Source organism: Thunnus maccoyii, chromosome 1 (assembly GCF_910596095.1).
Source record: "Thunnus maccoyii chromosome 1, fThuMac1.1, whole genome shotgun sequence".
NCBI lineage: Eukaryota > Metazoa > Chordata > Actinopteri > Scombriformes > Scombridae > Thunnus > Thunnus maccoyii.
The window spans coordinates 16,639,983-16,660,661 of record NC_056533.1 but is presented as its reverse complement, the minus strand read 5'-3'; the positions used below and the strand labels follow the sequence as shown (position 1 = coordinate 16,660,661).

Genomic DNA, 20,679 nt, shown 5'->3' with positions numbered 1-20,679 from the left:
GCAAAAAATGTAGAAAGTAGAAGTAGAAATGATTAAATAAAAATATCAAACACCATAAACATCAAACATGCATTTTAAGGCACAGTATAAGCACAATACTAAAGCATAAACATGTAGAAAGATGCATACTGTCTGAGGTCAAAGCGTCTGTAGCCTGGCCATCTTGAGCCAAAGTCTGTGAGGACACAGGGGGTGTTGCTGGCATCACGCCCTTCTGAGTATACACTTTACACCGCTGTGACGGGGAGGATGGAGGCCTGAGGAGATATACAAGGATCAGTCATGATAGAACTTGGCCTTGGGCGCTATCGTCTTCTTAAACATTAGACTGTTTATTAGCCCACATGCAACTCCTTCCTTACAGCTTACTGTTTAACTTAGGAATTAGCAATAATACTCTAGAAACATCAGCAAGAATGAACAAAATTACTTTTGTATTCATATTTTAAAGTTTTTAGACATTTCTGAAGTTTGTTTTCATAGAAACTGAATGAAATGAATATCTCCATTGTCAACATTATTGCCCACTTTATGTATGTTTGTGTACTTCACCTGTAGTCTGAGGTTTTGGTCAGGCTGGCGATGCCGAGACGTGGTGATCCCAGTGGGCGAGCCTTCCCCTCAGCGCTACTGCCCACATTCAGACTCTCGCGACTGTTCAGTGACAGAAAAGACGAGCCAGTTAAAGTCAAAAACTGATAGTAGCTATTGCAAAAAAACAAAGGGCCACAAGGGCATAAAAGCTTTAAGCTACTTTTTTTGATTCCACACTTCATCTTATCTAACAATAAATTCCAGTCTAGTGCTTAATGATGTAACATCTATAATAATCAATTTTTTAAATACATTTTTTACTGCACACCTGGAAACCAGTACCACATCCTGACCTGATGAGCACATGTAAAGAACCACACTTTTCAGGCAAGGAGCACCACCTGTCCTCACCTGTCATGCAGGTGGGAGCTCTTGGCCCTGTGCAGAGGGTTAGAGGTGATGCTGCTGCTTCCTGTAACACTCCTGGAACCAGTGACTATGGGGGAGCCAGAACTCTGAGTCAGGCTGTGGATCATCGTCTGGGCCAGCTCCGCCTCCTCCACCACCTCCTTGATCTCCTGCAGCTGCTGGTCATTGGTTCTTCTCCTGGGGGTTGCTGCCGGTGAGGGGAAGGAGAACTGCACTGCACCTCCTACAGCACATGCAGAGCCTAAGAGACGTTGGGAAGAAAAGTGTTTTCTGAGTTGGGACCCAAAGGTGAGTTGCAAAAACAGTAAAAAGGGACATTCTCTCTGTAATAAATGTGCCACACTTGCCTGTAGAAGCCTTCAGTGCCAGTTGTTGGTATTTTTTACATAGTATATGTAATCAGTGAAGTAAAGATTTTACCTGTTTTGGCCTCTGTGTCCAATGCAGCAGCAGAGCCAGGAGCAGAAGGAGCTGAAGTTGAGACAGTTGGACATGACTCTTGTTTGGCTCCTTGTTTGCACGCTGGAACTTCTTCAAAGGGAAACTTCGCCACCTGAGAAAAGGAGACAGCGATGATTGAAATAGAATTAGGCTCTACTCTTCACACAGTATGAGGATACCTGAGATTGTAAGATTTAATTGTTGACAAAGGAAATGCTCTCCACTCTTGTTGCCTTCATTTCAAAAATAACAGTGCGCTGTTGTCCAAGAAAACATGATGAGATTAATAAATCAATACTCCATTTGCTTTCCGTTAGGTGGATAAGAATTAACAAGGTTACTTGAGCTGCAAACATTACATTAAACTGCATTAGTGACATGTTAAGATCAGGGTTGTGTACAAATATTTCCACAATAATGAGATAAGTGAGGAAAATGAGTTTAGATTACTATTTAAATGCATTATTTCAACAAAATTGAAAAGCATGTGCTCATCAAAGGGACAGGAAATTGCCACCACAAACAGAAGCTGTGACAGCAGGCAGAAGGTTATGCAGATACCACAGAAAATAAAATGCAGACAAAACCCTTTTTCCATTTGAACTGATGAAATATTCAACATGTCTAATAACATGTCAAACTTTCAATATGCCATCAACTTCAGGTCTCATCACACTGAAAGAACAGTTGTACTTTTCCTCTCTCTTGTTGTTTCCTTCTTGTTGTTTCTTTGCATAATATAAACAAAAAAAGGACACAAAACTCTCTTCACCTCCTCGCTGCCATCAATGCAGTCCAATCTCTCCTGCAGCTCAGCAAAAGTGTTGCATTTTAGGCACTCAGCTCCCTCCTCTGGGACGGGGGCCAAGGGCTGCCCTAGTAGTGACTGAGAGGGCTGGGGCAGGGCCTGAGAGGGGCCACTGGGCTGGTCCTGGCACTCTGGCTGAGACTGCACCTGTTGGAGCAGGAATCAATGAAAAATCATAAGTCATTTAACAGTGTCCTCACATCTTTTTTGAATTACTTTGATTTGTCTAAACTCTAAATATGATTAGATTTAAATTACCTTGTTCTGTGCTCCGACTGCTTGACTTTGTGTTTGATGCTGCTCTGATGTTTTACCTCGAAGCAGAGCAGGAATAATTGGCACGAATTCCGGTGGTCCCTCATTGTCTGTCAGTTCTCTATCCGATACCGCAGCCCCATTCGGGCCCACATAGATCACTGTGTCACATGACTGCTCGCTGCTCGAGTACTCGTCAGGGTCACTGGACAGGCGCAGCAATGGAAGGTCTGAGTCAGCGTCACCGCGGTGATGGAAAGGTCGCAGATGGGTCGGCCGACGCATGCGACCCTCCTCGCAAGAGCTCTCTCCACCAGAAGAGCTGGAAGTGTATTGCTGAGGAGAGATAGGATGACAGCAGCAGAGACAGGGAGGGAGGAGGCGGAGAAGGGTGGTGAGAGAGAAAATATTCCCTTTTTAGACGTGCAGATTTGTTAGCCTTTAATTGACAGTTCACAGTAGGGAGAGACAGAAAAGACTGGAGAAGAAATAAAAAAGATATTCATAAATATCCTGAACCACGACACCCTCGCTAAATATCCCACCAGCATTAACATAATTTTAATATTATTATTCCTATTTAGAGTCAAAGAATGACCTATTAAGTTATCTCATTCTGGTGACCTCAGTTTTCTCTTGTCAGAGCTCTCTATTTTTGGAGCTCTGACAGAATAAAACCTTCACTCTACTCCTGTACAATTTTGAAATAAGTGGGCATGAGATGTGGTGGTGACAGAGGGTGACAGCAGCACTACAGGCATACCTGAATAAGTGAGAGTAGATTTTATGTTTTGAAACCACCTCAGCAAAAAAGTGTCATCATTCACAATAATGTCATTTTAACATCTAGTTGGCGATGAAGATCCAGGATTTTCAAACTCATTATGCAGTGCAATGTCAAGATCATGGGCAGGATGTGTGTATTTCATTATAAAGTTGACATGGACACTGATTAACAGCTGAAGAAGTTAATGTGTCCATCTTTTTTTATGGTATGTTTCTAGTGACTGTACTTTTAAGCTTGAACTTAATGTAGGCCGAGGTAAAGTTTTAGTCTTATGCATCAAGGTTTTAATAAAACTCACCACAGTGACTTTAGTTTTCTTCTTTTTCATGCGGAGGACGCGGGATGCAATCTGGATGGTGGAGAGGGTTTCTGAGAAATCTCTGGGTGAGGCAGAGATGTGAGCAATCATGGTGGTCCGGCAGTTCATGTTGCCTAGCGACTCCCTTAGCAACATGGTCAGCTTGCTATCCCTAGTAACACACATACACCAAGATGTGAGCACAGACACGCTGGAAATGCACACATGTGACTAAACTGGTCGATTTTCAAACAGATGGCCACACATACAGTATCTGACATCTGACAAAGGATTATTAATAGCTCGTCTCAGTCACAAGACCACAGAACATTTTCAAATAGTTGGAGACGATGCTAATCATCACCTGAAGACCTAAGATCTCGCATACACATGCTATATGACAATGACACAATACTACCATATCCATGTGAGTGAGTACAAAACATTCAAAAAGCAAAGTTGATGCTAATTGTGTTTATTGATTAATACCACCAAAACAAAAATGTTGCTTTTCCGGACTAAAGCTCATAAAGTCTTCAGAGAAGCACCCTGGATATTATGTAGTCTAATATTGGGAGACGATCTATCTCCCAGAAAGATTATACTAGCAGATGGGAGACTAAAACTAGGCTGTGTGTTTAAGAAAAGACTTTCTCCTGGGTGGGCTACTGCAGTCATTCATAGCCTTTTGTATGTATATGTGTGTGTGTGTGTGTGTGTGTGTGTGTGTGTGTGTGTGCGTGTGCGTGCTGAGGCCTGCAGGCTGACAGTGAGTACAGCTCCTCTGTGGCCCAATACCTCATGCTGCTGTCCCCTTTTTCTAAAAACACAGCCTGCGGGCATGTTTCTCTAACACACGTATGTGTACATTCACATTCACACACACACATATAAGTGTGTACACACTCCTATCTTGACCTCCTCTTTCTCTCGTTGATGTGCTATTCCTCGCCTCTCTTTTCTTCTTCCTCTGTTTTCTGCCTCAGGCTTCAACAAACCCTCCTCTTTCTCCCTCGATCTATCTCTAGTTCACGATATCTCCCCCTCAGATTAATGTAGGTAAATTCGTGACTCATGAAATATTCATTTGCATGTTAATTCAAGTGCTATGGAACTTGGATGAGATCTTACATTTCAGCCTCTGCTAGATTTATTGCTGTAGTTTTACCAGGGAGGACTACTTTATATAAACTATGATTAAGATGAGCCTATAATGAATGATGCATCCAAATTCCTAGATCACCATTATTATAAGAAACAAATGCTCAGAATTGTGATCATCAAACTGAAAACTGGAGTATACACAGTCCGACTGTGTCCCTGACTCCCTGTCTTGTTCTGTCTGTCTTGTACTCCAGGGAGACTCCAGGTAGTACATGAATTGGGTTCTCAGCACTTGAAGCAATTAAGGGGCTGTAGGGAACCTTTCTAGGAGTTAGAGCAAACCAGCTGAGTTTGGAAAAGGAGCTGTACACACTCCCTGATGGGGAAGGCTGATGTTTTGTGAATGTGATAGAGTCTAAAATTGTCATGAGCATGTTGTGGGTCAAATATCAGTCTTGCAAGACTGCTGGCTGCCTGGCATCATGCTGAGATGCTTGGATTCTTGTCTGGGCAAGAGCTGCAGTGATGACTTTGTAGTGACAGATAAGTGTCTGCACTTTTTCTTCAACTGGGAAGATACAAATACAAATAGAAGTCCAGTAAAAGTACTGAAAAAGACTGAGACTAATAACAGGATGGGACCCCATCCTAAAAGTAGAAGCACTGCAAGGCAGGCTCTGTATTTAGCTGTGATGAAATTAATGGAGCAGGGCTCTTTGACTCAAACTGGATTTAAACATATTTTTGGTTTTGTTCATTTGTTCATTGCTTCCAATACTGACACATCACAGAAAAGGCTTAGTAATTGTCTGCTGGGCTTTGCTTTCTACGGATGACAATGTCAGTCCTTCGGACAGTTGATCAGTCCATCACTTTGGTCCAAACTGAAATATGTAAACTTCTACTAGATAGACCACTGTGCACATTCATGGACCCCATGAAGCATTTAATAGATAGATCAAAATTTCACCTAGCCTTGGTTTATTACCAAATATTGCAAAACTACAATGACAGCCTCATCTGCCTTTTGTGGTTAGTGCTCATTAGTTATTTTTTATCATTTTACCACACTAAACTAAGATGGTTTACAATGTAAACATCTGATCATCATAATGTTACCATTGTCATTGTAAGCGTGTTAGCATGTGGGTGTTAGTATTTAGCTAACAGCCTCACAGAGCGGCTAGCATAGCTGTAGACTTTTCTTGTTTCTCTATTTTTGGAGGTGTTGTCTAATTTGTGCCTCACTGTCGCCATTGCTAGCTACCTTCAAATCCTTATACACTGACCCATCTTTCTCTAATAATCCTAGGAAGAAGATAATGGAGCTATTAGGCCTGTCAAAATGACGGCCAAACTCTTTTTTAATGGGTATTAGCAACTCAATTTCCTGCTGACTTAGGATGACCACATGAGACTGGGTGAAATTCAGGACAGGGACAAGAGCTGGGCATGGTCACAGTGGTCATTGCCTCCAGTACATTACATTTAGTGTCAATGAACATAAGTGATTTGATCAGAATATTTTCATGGATTCAGTCAAATAACTATTGAGCTACTAATTCATCTAGACTGATAATTTAATGAAAGGGTTTTCTCATTTGAATTTAGAGTCTTCTACATTTTATTCAGGTGACAGCAGCAGCTTGTTGAGCATATCTCTGTTATGTTATTAGTTATTCATGATAATTTGGCAGCACTTCAAAAGACACAATATGTTCAGTGCAGCATTTTTCAATATTACTGTGTCACCAAGTCAGGTCTCCTCAGCATTTTTGCATTTTCAAGTCTCAAGCCAAGTCGAGTCTCACAGCGTACAGACAGCTCTTGTTTTAGCTTGTTCATATTATCTATTACTATTATCTTAATGGTTAATTTTCGGGATAAACAGGCCAGGATTCGGGATTCAGGACTGTCCTGAATTTTTCGGGACGTCTGGTCACCCTATGCTTACTATAACCCTGCAGTGACACACTCCACCAGTTTTAATCTGACATCCATGTTAGTTTAGTTGTGATCCTCAGACAGTAGTGTCACAGAATCACTGTCAGTTCACAAGTCTGAAGAAGTGGCAGCAACACGGCACACTGTTAACCAGTCCAAATCCCCTCACAATCCCACAACAGTCTGAGTCACCAGTGCCAAACTAGCACAGTAAGCAAAGCTCAGCACAGCTTTGCTTACAGCTTCAGTGTTAGGTAGTGGGTTTTTTTGCAATGTAAATGCAAGAGCTGGTGATTAAATTAACCCAGCAAGCAGCACAGAGCTACACAGCCTTAAGGAGAGTGGAAGAGCAAGGAGGAAGGAAGGAAGAAAAGAGGGATTAAATGAAGGGAAAGGTAAAAAGAAGACATTTACAGTTTCATATCAGATCCATATACTGCAAATACTGTATACTGCCTGGGCATAAACATTATACTACAGCAATTATACAAAAACACACATATCATATAGGCCTACATGTCATTATACATTTTTAATACATTCTTCTTTCTCTGCTTTTTTATTTTTTGCCTTTTATCTTTGTTTACCTCGGTCTTCAATCTCCTCTCTCTCTCTCTCTGTCTCCTTTGCTCTCATTGCTAGTCAGTTAACCTGCAAAATGAATGTGATAAATATAACAGCAGCTGTTGTTGTTTATATCATTAAGTCCCCCAAAACCTGAAGCAACTTAAAAGATCTGTCGCCTGTTTTCCTTTCCTCTTCTACTCCAGCTCCAAAACATTCTGCTTTCCTCCTCAATCCACCCTTCACTCCTCTCCACGTCTCCTTGTCCAAATTGTCGACTGAGCCTCTTGTACATCTTTTTCATTTCCTTACTTTATTCTCTTAGCACATTTCCTCTTCTCTCCTCTCCTCTCACACACATACACCTGTGCACACACAAGCCTACTTGTATGGGATGTGTTTGCTCCCGTTGACCAGGGCCAGGATCACGTTGCCGAGGGCTGACAGAGAAAGGCACAGAGGGGCTGAGCTGGGCGAAGAGTTCTCCCTGCTTTTCCCACTTCCTCCACCACCACCTCCAAGTACTTTGACATCACAGCTGCCTAGGTCTAGCAGGTGGAGGCGACTGCGTCCTCCTGACACTAACAAGGTGAAAGAGTGGGTATATATTCAGTATATATGAATTACTATAACAAGTGAACAATATATTATGAATGAACAATGGTGATAATTTTAGTAGTATAGACCATAGATGGTGTTATAGATAAAAAAAAAAAGTATCAAAATATTATCTCTTACACTCAGTATAGACATATAGTACAATTTCCTTATTTGCATCATAAAATGTGCACCAACATTAGCAAAGGTCATAGCTTGAGTTGTTTATGAATGTTTGTAGTGATGTAATGCTAAATCTAGCTCTCTAAAGGTTAAGACTGTTAAAAATTGTAATTATGTAATCCAGTCATAGCTGAAGATCTGTTTCCACAACCAACATTAGTTGTTTATGTCATCATCAAACATTTTATTGCCTGCATGTGATATCTTTGCCTTTCTCTCTGTCATATTCACATGTACGCACACACACAGTACACAGACATATTTCTGCCTTATTCTCTCACATTTGTGTGCACCCGTATGAGCACTGAAAAGTGTTTATTATCACATTATTATCAGTGGCATCTCGGTCAGACATCTGTCATAGTCTCTTTGTCATACACAGTCATACACACAAAGAACCTCACACAACCCCAACATTATCACCCAGTTATTTATATAGACAAGAGCGAAACTGTGAATTAATCTAAACACAAAATCTATATAGGGATCATATATATGTATGTATACAACTCCGTAAGGAATTTTGATGCTTCAGCTTCCCACTTATCATATGTCTTTCATGTGTCGAAGCAATATATTAATATTAAACAGCATGTTTGTGTCTATTTTTATTCTGTTCTTGTTGCTAGATGTAGGGCTCACAGTAGGCTGCATGCAATATAATAACAACAGTGATAATGGTGTATTATCTGCACTAGTTGAAGTAGCTCGAGTAGTTTATTAAGTATTAATGTTAATAGTAACATTAGAAAAAGTGGCACCAGTATAAAACACTTACGAAAGCAGCAACAGTGTTGAAGCCAGCAGTACTTACTTCCTCCTTTGCCTGTCTTCTCCATGCGATACTGGTATATGTGTAACGTAAACAGCATGTGTGAGTTCCTGTGTTCTTCCTCAGTGGTGTTAGGACGTTGGCTACTGTGGCGGGCTGCTATGGCTGCATCCAGAAACCATGCTGCTTTCTCTGGGGTCGGAGCTCGCAGTTCTGACTGGTTCTGGAGCTGGAAAATGTGTAGGAAGAGAAAAAAATGACATCCAGCATGTCTGGGACTGATTGACATAATCAAATAAAGCATTTCAAATTTGCATGCAGAGATAGAGAGAGAAATAGATAGAGGGAAGCAGAGATTGATAATACAGAGAGAGAGAGTGTGAATGTGTGGTACTGCAGGATATCATTACTGATGAGATTATGTCAGATTAGTTAAGGATTACACAGATGTGCTTGTATCAGACCCTCTAATCCTATAAACATATAACTAAAACCACACACACACACACACACACACACACACACACACACACACACACACACACAGACACATGCACGCTCATTAACTTACTGTCTATCACTCAGTTGATTTTGGCTCTTTTACACACAGGTACATACCATACCAGTCTATGGTACTGTACATCGCACACTATTCAGACTGGGTCGCCCTGCTTTGTAGTTACCAATTTAACAAAAATCAGACACAAGAAAGCTGATTTTAAAAAAATGGATGATGGTAATTATGATAATCAGAATTATCTTTTTTGTCTAAATCTTGTTCATCAGAGTGGATTGTTTAGCAATCAGATAAAAGTTCAAATTATAGTCTGATATTTTTCATCATGTGCACATCTCATCTATGAGCGCAAGACACCCTCTACAATGCAAAATTGGGCACTGTACCTATTACACCAACGCCAGATTATCTTAAGTCTAAGTCTAAGTCTAAGTCAGTGTTCCCCTGCCAACCTTTATGCACATGTTTTGGCTGTTTCTTTCTTTAAGTAACTACTGGACAGAGATTTTAAATACTATATCAGATATAACTGAAGAAACGGTTGCACCAAACCAGCTCACAGTTCATTCTGACTGATGCTGACTGAGCTGTTCAAAAGCAGTACCTGTATTTACAGTAAATCAGATGAATGAACAAACCAGCTATTTCTGAACCGGGTGTTTAATAAGTCTTTCATATTGTATCTGCCGCTGCAAGGTGAGCGTGTACAAGTGTGTGCAAGTGTGCACATCTATGGTAGTTAAGACAACTGCCTGAGGCTAAAAAAACAAAAGTAAAGCATATTGATACAAGCCCTGGGGCTATTCACACACACACACACACACACACACACACACACACTCAGAATTCAATCTACAGAAGCCACATTACATCAAATAACGCAGCCGTCAGATGTTTATATGTGTGCACATGTTTATACCTGCATGCCACAGATGGGGTCCTCAAACAGATAGACGCCAGGTGACTGTCCATCCTGTAAGCTACCTGTAGCCACTTCAGACAGCAAGTCCTTAAGGTTCTCCTCTTTTCCCCAAACCTATACACACACACACACAATATCTGGCAAAATATTTTCCTACATTGATCCAAGACAAAATCTTTTCAATCAAATTTAAATGGGACTGTCTAGCCTACTTCTGTTTGCAGGCCAACAGTGAGAAAAATGTGTTATACTGTAGGCAACTTTCTGATACAGTGCATCCCTGCAAGCACTACTGCCACTATTACCTGCACCAATGCAACAGCACCTGTTCAACTCTGCAGGGAATGTTTCAAATTGAAATCTCATCAGTAACACTGACCTCGACAGCAGACACACGAACAGAGAAGCGAGCTCCTGTTTTCTCCTTCCTCTCATCGATAAGCTTAAACAGCCAAGAGATAGCACAGGGGATTATACCCAGAGTCTGAAGAGAGTCATCACGGCCAATCATCGTGTAGGATTTACCTGGATGAGACAGACAGAAAGAAAGGGAAGAGTGAATTGAAAACGATGGAGATATATCAAAAAGAACATCATCAAAAAAGACTGACTGGAAAATGCATTGTGCAGGTGCATGAAAAGCGTATGTTTGAGTGCCTGAGCATGCATGTGCACATGGGGGGCTACAGATCTGTCCCTCTGAGCCACAAGATGATGATTACCCCCCCTACACCTGCTCTGGCTGTCAGGAGTTGGAGATCAAACACACATCTAAACAAAGCCATATGTCACGCCTAACAATCACACCTACATGAACACTTACACAAAAACACGGGATATCAAAAGCCTGACTCCTGTGATGCAGGGTAGAGAAATGTGTGTGATTTGTTCAGAGATAAGATGGAGGGGCGGTTGTCAGCTACACTGTAATTTTACATTGCTCCCCCTCAATGTTTCCTGGAGTGTCTAGACTTACTGTCAAAAAAAAAAGCATTTCATGATTTGTCAACTAGAGGAAAAAATGTTAAAAACGCTCCACAAAAAGGGTTCTATTTGGCATGAGAGGAGGTTTACACCACTGCACTAGCACTGCTTATTTAAGGTCTTAAAAGCGCGACGCCCAAACTGTTCTAGACAGAACTTCACAATAATATAAAGATTTGTTGAATGTTGTTTAAATGTGGCAATCAGCTGCACAAAACAGCATGTTTAAAACAACACTGGGTCATTTGTTCCAATTTAACTCATTTATCAGTTGATTTCTTTTTATTTAAAACATTAGATGGGCCTCCTCACTCATTACAGCTCTATATAGTATCACTGCTATAACCCAAGAACACTTGAACAACTCTCCTCTCTCTTCTTCACCTTTCAGGCCTGTATGTATGGTAGAGTCTTAAATTACACATCTCAGTGAGTGTATGTGCGGCTCTACAGTGTTTCATTCTGTTCTAACTACCTCAGGCTGTCAAGACACGGTCAGCTTGATGACTGCTCCACTGACTAACACAACACTACTACACAGTGATGCTTTGCTACAGGCAATAAAGCATTGTGTGTAGTTGACGTATATTCCTGGTAATTGGTCTCATCAAGCAGCACTGCTGAAGTTGTCGGTAGGAAAGTTTGAGAGAACGAGGCAGCACTGAATCATTGGTTTAATGGCGTAATAACAAATCCATCAGACATAAATTAAAACTAGAGAATTCAATTACATTCCTGAAGTTCATCCATTTATTTCAGTATCATTTGGAGTTTTATTCATTTTTTTCCTATTCCATGAAAACCTTGTTACTCTTTGTGAAAGTGTGCATGTGTGTGCACATGAGTAGACTTGTCTCTGTCTGAGCCCCCATATGTGTCTACAGCCAAGGGCCACTGAGCTGAAGATAAATGCTCATTATGTTACTTTCCTCATTTTAATTAGAAAAAAGGTAATACCCTTATAATGCAGCCTCATTAAGATCCATGGCCTTAGGTGAGCTATATCACAAAGAATTATCTCATCTGCTGTTACAGCAGCAGCCGTTTAAACTGAAACTAGCAAGGTCAAGGCAGCGTCGTCGCATTACCAATAACAGTAAAATTGATTGAAAGAGCAAACTCTCTTTGATGGATTTCTCAATCATATAAAACCGCTTACAGGATCAAAATCAGACGACTCAGTTACTGTATGTCTATCGCCCAGCACAATCAAACACTGACAATCAGAGGCCTGTTTTGAGGGAGTGTTAGACATATTGGTCCCAGTCCCACTCATATTATACAGTATGAATCATCGTCATGAATCATGACACACCAGGCATTTTTCATGTGTCAATATTTGACAGCTAAATGAAAACATGTAAACATGGTAAGATGCAAAACACTGATCTAGACAGGCTGTGTAGTCTGTGAACCATGTTGGGTTTGTGTCTTGGGAGAGCTGTGGTGATTATATGTACATCTGTTTGTTTGATGTGTCCTACATGTGTCTATGGGAGGGAGAGGAGGTGCCCAGGACTTGAAAAACAAAACCTTGAAAACCAAAACTAAAGCATAATTCTTGTTTATTAAACTTGGATCTTATTTTTGTAGTTTATCAGTAACAATACCATTGTACTCACTAAGGTAATGACATTGCTAGAATTGAATAGAATAGAATTGCACAAGGAGACAAACAGGTTTTCAACAAATCCTGGGTAAGCCAAATCTATTTGGGAGAGAAAATGAAGGCAAACAGAAAAAACTATTTCGAAAAATGTCTGTTGTAAATATACACTGGGCACCCATTTTATTTGGAACACCTGTGCCTCTAAAGCAATCAAATTCCTTATATTTTGTCCACCCCATACATGAGAGGGGCAAAATATTATAAACACTTCAATATATTGCACTCCAGTTTACCACTACCACCACCCACTACGACCTCAATAATAAACATAAAGTAGAGTTATCACCTTTCTGACAATGTCAACAAAAACTGAAAATGTATAAGCTTTGTAAATGTAGAATTTATGGCAGAGCAGTTGTACTGGATTACATTAGTGTTCCTAATAAACAGTTTACAGACCGACTTCCAGGTCAAATGTATCACCTGCCATTCTTGCCACAATTGTGCATATTCATGATTTTCCTCTCCAATGAGGGATTATTACAGACATTACATGTGTGCTCACTTTCAGCTTTAATTCAAAATAAAGTTGATTAAGTTATCTTGGACTTTGTTGTACCACCGTTCAAATGTTCCCGGATTGCAGTAATGAACAGAACTGATAGAAAAAACAACAAAAATATGAACAAAGTTGTAAAAAAGACAGATTATTATTTAACTGAATACATGAGGAAGACAAAAACATCATTTGACATTATATTTACAAAGTAATTTACTTTTATTACAGAAGGGATAAACTCCCTGCAGCACAACGACGAAACACAGTGGTGTGTATGTTGTTTTTACACAGAACTGCATCACTGCTTTTTTCAGTAAATGGCTCAGCTATTAAAAGTGCTCCTCCCTGAACTGCCGGTGGCGGACTTTTCCATTAGGCAAGGTAGGCAACAAACAGCTATAGATTTATTATGATATTAAGATATGAAACATATAAAATTATGCTGCTATTCTTACTCATTAAACCCCACAAAATTACTTACAAAAGGCCGCCAAAGCATTTAAAAAAGCATTGTCAATGTAGGACCCCCTCACACACTACAGATTAATGGACTATTCCATCACTAAAGGAGCAGCTGACCTGCCACCTCTCAACCTTGCTAAGGATGCAGAAACTCCTTGACATAACGTGTAATTCAACACAACATCAAACAGTGAAGCAGAGTTATCACAGTGCGCATTTCAAAAAAAAAAACTAAGAGGAAAAGTAAAAGAATCATTGTAAGGTAATCTGCCTTTCAGTTGTTCTCCCTGAAACAACCAGCAGGACCACAGTTACTAACGGATTCCCGTCGTATCGACTCACTTGTTAGATGATGGGAGCACCGACAGAGAAACAGAGTATTGTTAGTGCTGTAGTAATAGTTTAAAGTTTTGAGTACTTCATCTACCACCACCAATACCAACATTCTCAATTAGACAAAGGGTGAAAATAGGCCCCATGACTGAGTTTGCCTGGAGCCTTCAAATCACCAAATCCGCCCCTGTGAACTGCAGCGTTTAAACTCTCCGCTTTTGTCCTCTGCCAGCGAATGAAGGGGACTTAGAAACTCCAACTGGATGTATGAAGATCACAAGCCAAGAAGGATAATACTGCTTGCAAGTACAGGGATAAACACAACAGGGGCTGACCCAGGGTTGAAGAGCATGAGTGTGTATTGGTTGTTGTTGGAGGGGGTCTTTGTTTGTGCCTGTGTGTGTGTTGGTGCAGGCATGTTGCAGTGCACAGTAAGAGGTCCTGACCCTGTTTAAGACAGCTTCTCTAAAAACCAGCTTCCGGAGGATTAGAGAGAGAGAAAGGAAGACAGAAACACAGACAGAGCAGACTGAGAAAGCTTTCAGCTTCAGCAGACACTAATCCTCTTCTTTCTCTCTCTGATAGATGAGGGCTAGTGGAGACAGACTCACACTGACGGTCGGACACACAGTAAGGATGACTTGCCAGCCACACATGCTATGATTTTTTAGCTTGTGTGTGAGTCAGTGTGTGAGTTTTACCCAGCTTGGAGTGTCCAAAGCAGAAGACACAGCCATCTGCTCCATTCACCACCGACTGAATCACCTCGGCAACCGTTCCCGCACATACCTCCGCCTAGCAACAGGCAGACAGAGAGAGAAATGAAGAAAGATGGAGGGAGAGGGTCAAAAAATGTAAATACCTGAAAATATAGATGCAGGTTGTGTGTTTGTCTTTCAGTATTAAAAGAAAAGAATTTATTAAGTCTTTATAATGGTTATAATTACTTGTTACAGCTACCATCACTTCTATCATGGTGTGTAATAAAAGGTGTTAAATTTGAGTCACAGACAATCTAGTAGGTGTTCAGTTAATAGATGATGATAAGTGTAAATTTGGAATTATTTCAAGAAAACCTTGTCTGTCAGTGTATTGTCATGAGATTTTATATCAAAATCACTCGTCCTTTATGCCCCCAAATAATCTCTTCTCTTACCTGTGATGCGTCAGGAGGGAACGCAGCATCAAAGGTGAACATCTTCGGAGGGACCTGATTTGCTCCTGCCCTTTTCTGGGAGGCAGTGTTTGGTGTCTGATTGGCTGAGGGGTCCATGATAGTGATTTGTTTCTTCCTGGGATCCACTTTGAGGAAGGAACTGGACTCAGCTGCATCCGACCGAGACACTGGACACACACGCACCATCACTTTCACCTGAAGGTAACAAGAAACATATTTAAGTATAACTCATAGAAAAGAAGAAAGAATAGAGTAGAATACTGTAGAAAAGGCCAGAAACAACTTCAAACAACAAAGTCCTCCCATTAAATATCACACATAATTAACAAAACCTACACTGTTGCACTGGTTTGTTTTGTCATTTTTCATGTACCTCTGATCTGATCTGAAACCAGAGATACAAGACTGTAATCAACAAGCACAGAACAAATACTCACAAATGCAAATAGTACTCCAGCTAAAAGTTACAGCTAGCAAGATAAGTGCTTTTTAAAAACTTTGGCAATGTCTTTGCAGCTCTTCAGAGATGTTAGCACTTTTCTCTTGATTCTCTGATAATAAAATGTGGTTTTCATGTCGCTTCAGGCACGTTGGTTATCACTTCTTGTACTAATTACCCAATTCTTCTTCACTTTCAAGATACTGAAAGATTTTTCTGAGGAAACCTACCAAAATCTGAAGCATGAACAGATTTGATATTGTGGAAGGATTGTTGCTAGAAGGCATCTGAACTCACATGCACCTTAGCTGCGACAATCGATTCCCACAGAGTGACAGCATTCATCTTTTTCATTCTGCTCTTTTAAAACTTACATGCATACTGTATGTACACATTTTCTCTTTCCCTCTCTCATCACCTTATTCCCCCGTAATTGCTTCTGATCTCTCCCTTCTACCCTCTCCTCCTTTACCTGTCACTTTTTTGTCATCTCTTTCTCCTTCTTTCCTAAATCCCTTCCTTTTTCTGTCTCCAACCCCCCCCTCCTCTACCTGCAGCTCACTGCCACACATCAAAAGCCTGAAGTGCAGGAATCCTATTTTAGCTTCCTCTCCTCCTCTCACTCCTTCTTTCCTCCCACTCCTGTCACAAACTGTTAGCAGCCGCAATTTACCACATGACAGCTGCTGTTGTTTTCTTTGATATTGGAGGAAGCAAAATGCTGCGTCATCGAATCTGAGTGCATTCCAGAACATTTTAACATATAAACAACAATCTCTGTTAGTTGAAGATGTTTTAAAGTTTGAGATACTTTCTAGCTGTATATTACTGCTCTCTTTCTAGCCCTTTGTTTTATCTGTTTAAATTAGTCTTTGTCTCTCTCATTCAGTCCATTTCTCTTCCACTTTCAATATCACTTCCTTGCTGCTACACACTGTGGGATTATTGAGAAGATTCTCACCAGATTTACCCCTCTGACCACTTGGTTAAAGCTGGTGATTGGTACAGATACTGTGAGTGCTTTATGATTCAATCTTGACCACACCAACTGTCTCTGATCATCACAGTTTCATATTTACAGTGTGACACTGAATAGATCCTGAAGTGTGATAATCTGATCCTGTTTCAGCTTTAATCGCGCTTTTCACCTCTGCATGTCTCCTTTATTTATTTATTTTTTTAAAGATTATTTTTTGGCATTTTGCCTTTATTTAAGAGTCAGTGTAGTGAGACAGGGAGCAAGGGAAGAGAGAAGGGTGTGACATGAAACAAGGGCCCCCCGGCTGTGAATTTAACCCTGGACATTGCAGTTATATGGTACGAGCCTTAGCCATTAGGCCACCAGGCGTCCCTGCATGTCTCCTTTCTAACACTGATTTAAACAATACATTCACCATGAGATGATTCTGTGTATTTGTCTTGACTTGTGCATAATTTTGTCTCAAACCAGGTGTTTGCTTTTTCAATCTATTAGCAGTCTAATTTGCCTATTCCTTGCAGTTCTTCGGATGCAGTGAAAAAACAAAACAACGAAAAGTGCAAAACAAATGTGCTGAGAGGGTACTTTTTAGTCCCTCAGTAGTCCCTGACTTTTTAGTTTTTAGTTCCCAGGACTATTTGGTGCACTTTTTGCACCTCTTCTTCTGTTTTGGTAAATATCAGAGGTAAAAAATTTCACCTAAAACATATAAACATTGTTTACAAACTAACTGTTAGTGATTTGTTGCATGTTGTTTAGTTGTGCATTTTTATTACCCCTGTCTATACCCAGCCAAATCTTGAACAAACAATTTAATGTCAATATTTCATTACTGTTTTCTTTCACAAGTGGAATCTCAACACATCAGATAAACTGAAACCCAAGGAAATATAAATCCACAACCAGGCAGATCAAAAACGATGAAAAAACACGTGGATCTTCAACAACAATGGTGGAACAGATTCAGCCTCTACGCCTACAAACATGGTCATGTATGATGACCAGACTGTGAAATCTGAATCAGTGGAAGTTTGCGGTAAATTGGCTACAGCTTCGAATACTGATGCACAATATAGATTGTTTTGGACATGCAAATAGCTGAACATCCCACAAACAACAAAGCAGCTGACAGTTTACAATGCAGAGGCTGACAGGCAGAGGATAAGCAATTTCTCATCCTTACATTCTTGACGTTACGGGTTGACGGAAACTGCATGAATGCATCATTAGATTTGGCCTCTGTGAGACTACAGTCTCATCTGGGGAAGAAGCACATGTTCAGCCTGGCCCTCAGTCCTCCAAAGAACACATATTTAGACCACATCCTTTAAAAGATCCACACCCTAAATGAGGATGCAGCATCTGTGTGTATCCTGTCTTTCCCTAACACATGCTGGGATAGGCTGTAGGCTACCTAGTGTTGTATATATAACTGATGGGTGGATGGATAGAGTAAAAGTAGTTTTATATTCCTGCAAGAATACAAGTTCTGAAATCTGTCATAGACTCAAAATAAGCAGGATCATCTATGTTATAATATATAATCTTATATTACTAAATGTGAGGTAACTCAACTTTAGCTAATAGTGTACTATGACAAAAAATAAGAAATCTATTTTTATTCTGTTTTTTTTTTCTAAACAAGGTAGTGTTTTTTTGTCTATAGTGCACAGAGGTGCAGGGCAGAAAAGACTACTGCATTTATGTGGCTCCTAAGAGGGAAGGAGCAGGATGAGGAGAGATCTTTTGTCTGTCTGTGCTTGTTAGCACAGATGAATCATCGTCTGAAGTGTGATTCTACACTGCGCTTCCAGTTAAACTCCACCATGGGATTATAAATCATAGAGTAATCTCAAAACACTCACGATAACTAACGTTAGTCTGCCAATTATTTTCTTAACTATCCATCACAATTTCAAATAAAGAACAAGGTCACGTCTTTAGATGTCTTGTTTTGTCAAACCAACAGTCCAAAACCCAAAGATACTCAGTTTATTATCACATAAGACAAAGAAAAGCAGCAAATCCATACAACTGAGTAGCTGGAACTAGGAAAGGATTGGCATTTTTGCTTGAAAAATGATGATTGATTATTTTTCTGATGATCGACTAATCCATTAATCAACTAATCATTTCAGTTCTACTCCAAACCCCACTGCACTCTGACAGAGCATTGACAGAATAAAGCAAGGACTGTTATATATTTATTGACAGACCCACTTACTGTGAACAGGGATCAAGTTTCTGGATCACAGTGTCTCTCAAATGCTGGAAATATAATATATTTCACATTAGTAATTTATCATGTACTTGAGCAAACCTTGTTCTCAATACATATTATTTTATTGTACACTATGCATTTACCTCATGCTTAGCTTGACATGATCTCTCAAACAAATATCATTTTGCAAATATGTCATTTTCCACCACATTATTGTACTGTTATAGCATCAACAATCTACGCAAATTAGATTTTTAATCCAGGTCATTTTTACTACAAATTATTTGTTATATATTATTTTATGGCCCTGGGGTAAAAAGCAAAAGTGTATTACATAAAGAATAAAAGCATTAAAGCCTGCTGGTAGCTGATGAATAATTTATCCTGTCATGTAGAAAGGACAAAGGTAAGTAAGATGCTAAGAGCTGTTATATGTACATTTATCTCTTTCTCTCTCTCACTCACACTCACCTAATAACACATTAACAGGCTTTCATTTGGTTGCATCATTTAATGACCATGGGCCATTTAAGAGAGTTGGTTCAATAAACTCTTTGTGTGTGTGTGTGTGTGTGTGTGTGTGTGTGTGTGTGTGTGTGTGTGTGTGTGTGTGTGTGTGTGTGTGTGTGTGGGTGGGTGTGTGTGTGTTTGTGTGTGTGTGTGTGTGTGTGTGTTTAAATTTAAAAGTGATGGCTTGCGTTCATGGATGAGGGTGTGAGATAAGCTGAAGAGCCACCTGAATACAATAAATATGTAACCTTGGTGACCCTGGTAACCTAGGATACTATGGCTTAATGTCAGGTCAACACTTTGTGTTTTAAAAAAATCCCATAGCACTACACAAACACACACACACACATCCTCAATGCTCATTCATTTTCAAGCACTGAGGAGACACTCACATAAACACACACACTGAGATTCAGTGCTATGCCCTCTCCTGACCCCAATAAAAGAGCCCATCACATCAGTAAGAGCCTGGGGGAAGGATTTTACCGTTGCACGCTTTACAAGGCGTAACTCATAAAGTCTTCCCCCCCTGAGAGCCTGTTTCCTCCTCATGTCAAAGAGTGTGAAAGGTAAGAGTGCCATTGTGTGTGTGTGTGTGTGTGTGTGTGTGTGTGTGTGTGTGTGTGTGTGTGTGTGTGTGTGCGACTGAGGTTTAAATAGGGCCATAATACTATTCCACGTCAGTCTCTCGAGATATTGAGAGTGTATGTGAAAAGGCAAGAGTCATACGTGATGCCATCGACCTCCATTCCCTTTTTTCAAAGCTTTTTGGGGATAACTACCAACAAACAAAGAGGAAACTGATGCATCAGCACAATTATTGTTCCAGCTTCATGGGATGTCATTTTATTTCTGACTGAGAATTACAATAAATACTAGAAAGCACATCACTGAACTGCATTTGTGAAAGTGCTACAAACGTTTAATACATTTGGGCTTTTGTCAGTTTAAAAAAAATGTTTTTAAAAAGTCACCTGTTGGCTGTGAAAGCAACATCTGGGCTCAACACTCAAGCAAGAAGTTTAGACCCGAGTCAAGCTCAATTGTGTTGTGCTCAAACTCACACCCACAATATTCTCAGAGGATCCTTGGCCTACTTCCACCAGTGAATCAATACATGTGGCAAAGCATCACAGCCAATATCATGCAGACACACATATGCAGGAAGAGCTTGACGACTGCACACAAAACTAATGGACTCTGTGTTCTGTTTATTGAATACAAGAAAAAAATGGTGAAGAGAAAGGAAGA

The 20,679-nt window shown here is 40.1% G+C and overlaps 1 protein-coding gene and 1 long non-coding RNA gene across 2 annotated transcripts in view; one reads left to right on the top strand and one right to left on the bottom strand.

Annotated features, from left to right (window-relative positions):
• The window catches only part of kif26ba (kinesin family member 26Ba), an 88,812-nt gene that overhangs the window by 14,248 nt on the left and 53,885 nt on the right, over positions 1-20,679 (bottom strand). The window contains exons 6-18 of the mRNA XM_042417094.1: positions 15,259-15,474; positions 14,804-14,897; positions 10,535-10,680; positions 10,153-10,269; positions 8,759-8,945; positions 7,550-7,745; positions 3,553-3,724; positions 2,471-2,803; positions 2,177-2,359; positions 1,384-1,516; positions 946-1,204; positions 553-654; positions 130-257 (exon numbers count right to left, since the gene is read on the bottom strand). Of these exons, the coding sequence (XP_042273028.1) occupies positions 130-257; positions 553-654; positions 946-1,204; positions 1,384-1,516; positions 2,177-2,359; positions 2,471-2,803; positions 3,553-3,724; positions 7,550-7,745; positions 8,759-8,945; positions 10,153-10,269; positions 10,535-10,680; positions 14,804-14,897; positions 15,259-15,474 (2,266 nt within the window). The remainder of the gene's footprint in view (positions 1-129; positions 258-552; positions 655-945; positions 1,205-1,383; positions 1,517-2,176; positions 2,360-2,470; positions 2,804-3,552; positions 3,725-7,549; positions 7,746-8,758; positions 8,946-10,152; positions 10,270-10,534; positions 10,681-14,803; positions 14,898-15,258; positions 15,475-20,679) is intronic.
• Positions 1,161-1,711, top strand: LOC121900649. The gene is made up of 2 exons (XR_006096997.1): positions 1,161-1,251; positions 1,411-1,711. It is a non-coding gene; the product is annotated as an uncharacterized LOC121900649 (long non-coding RNA).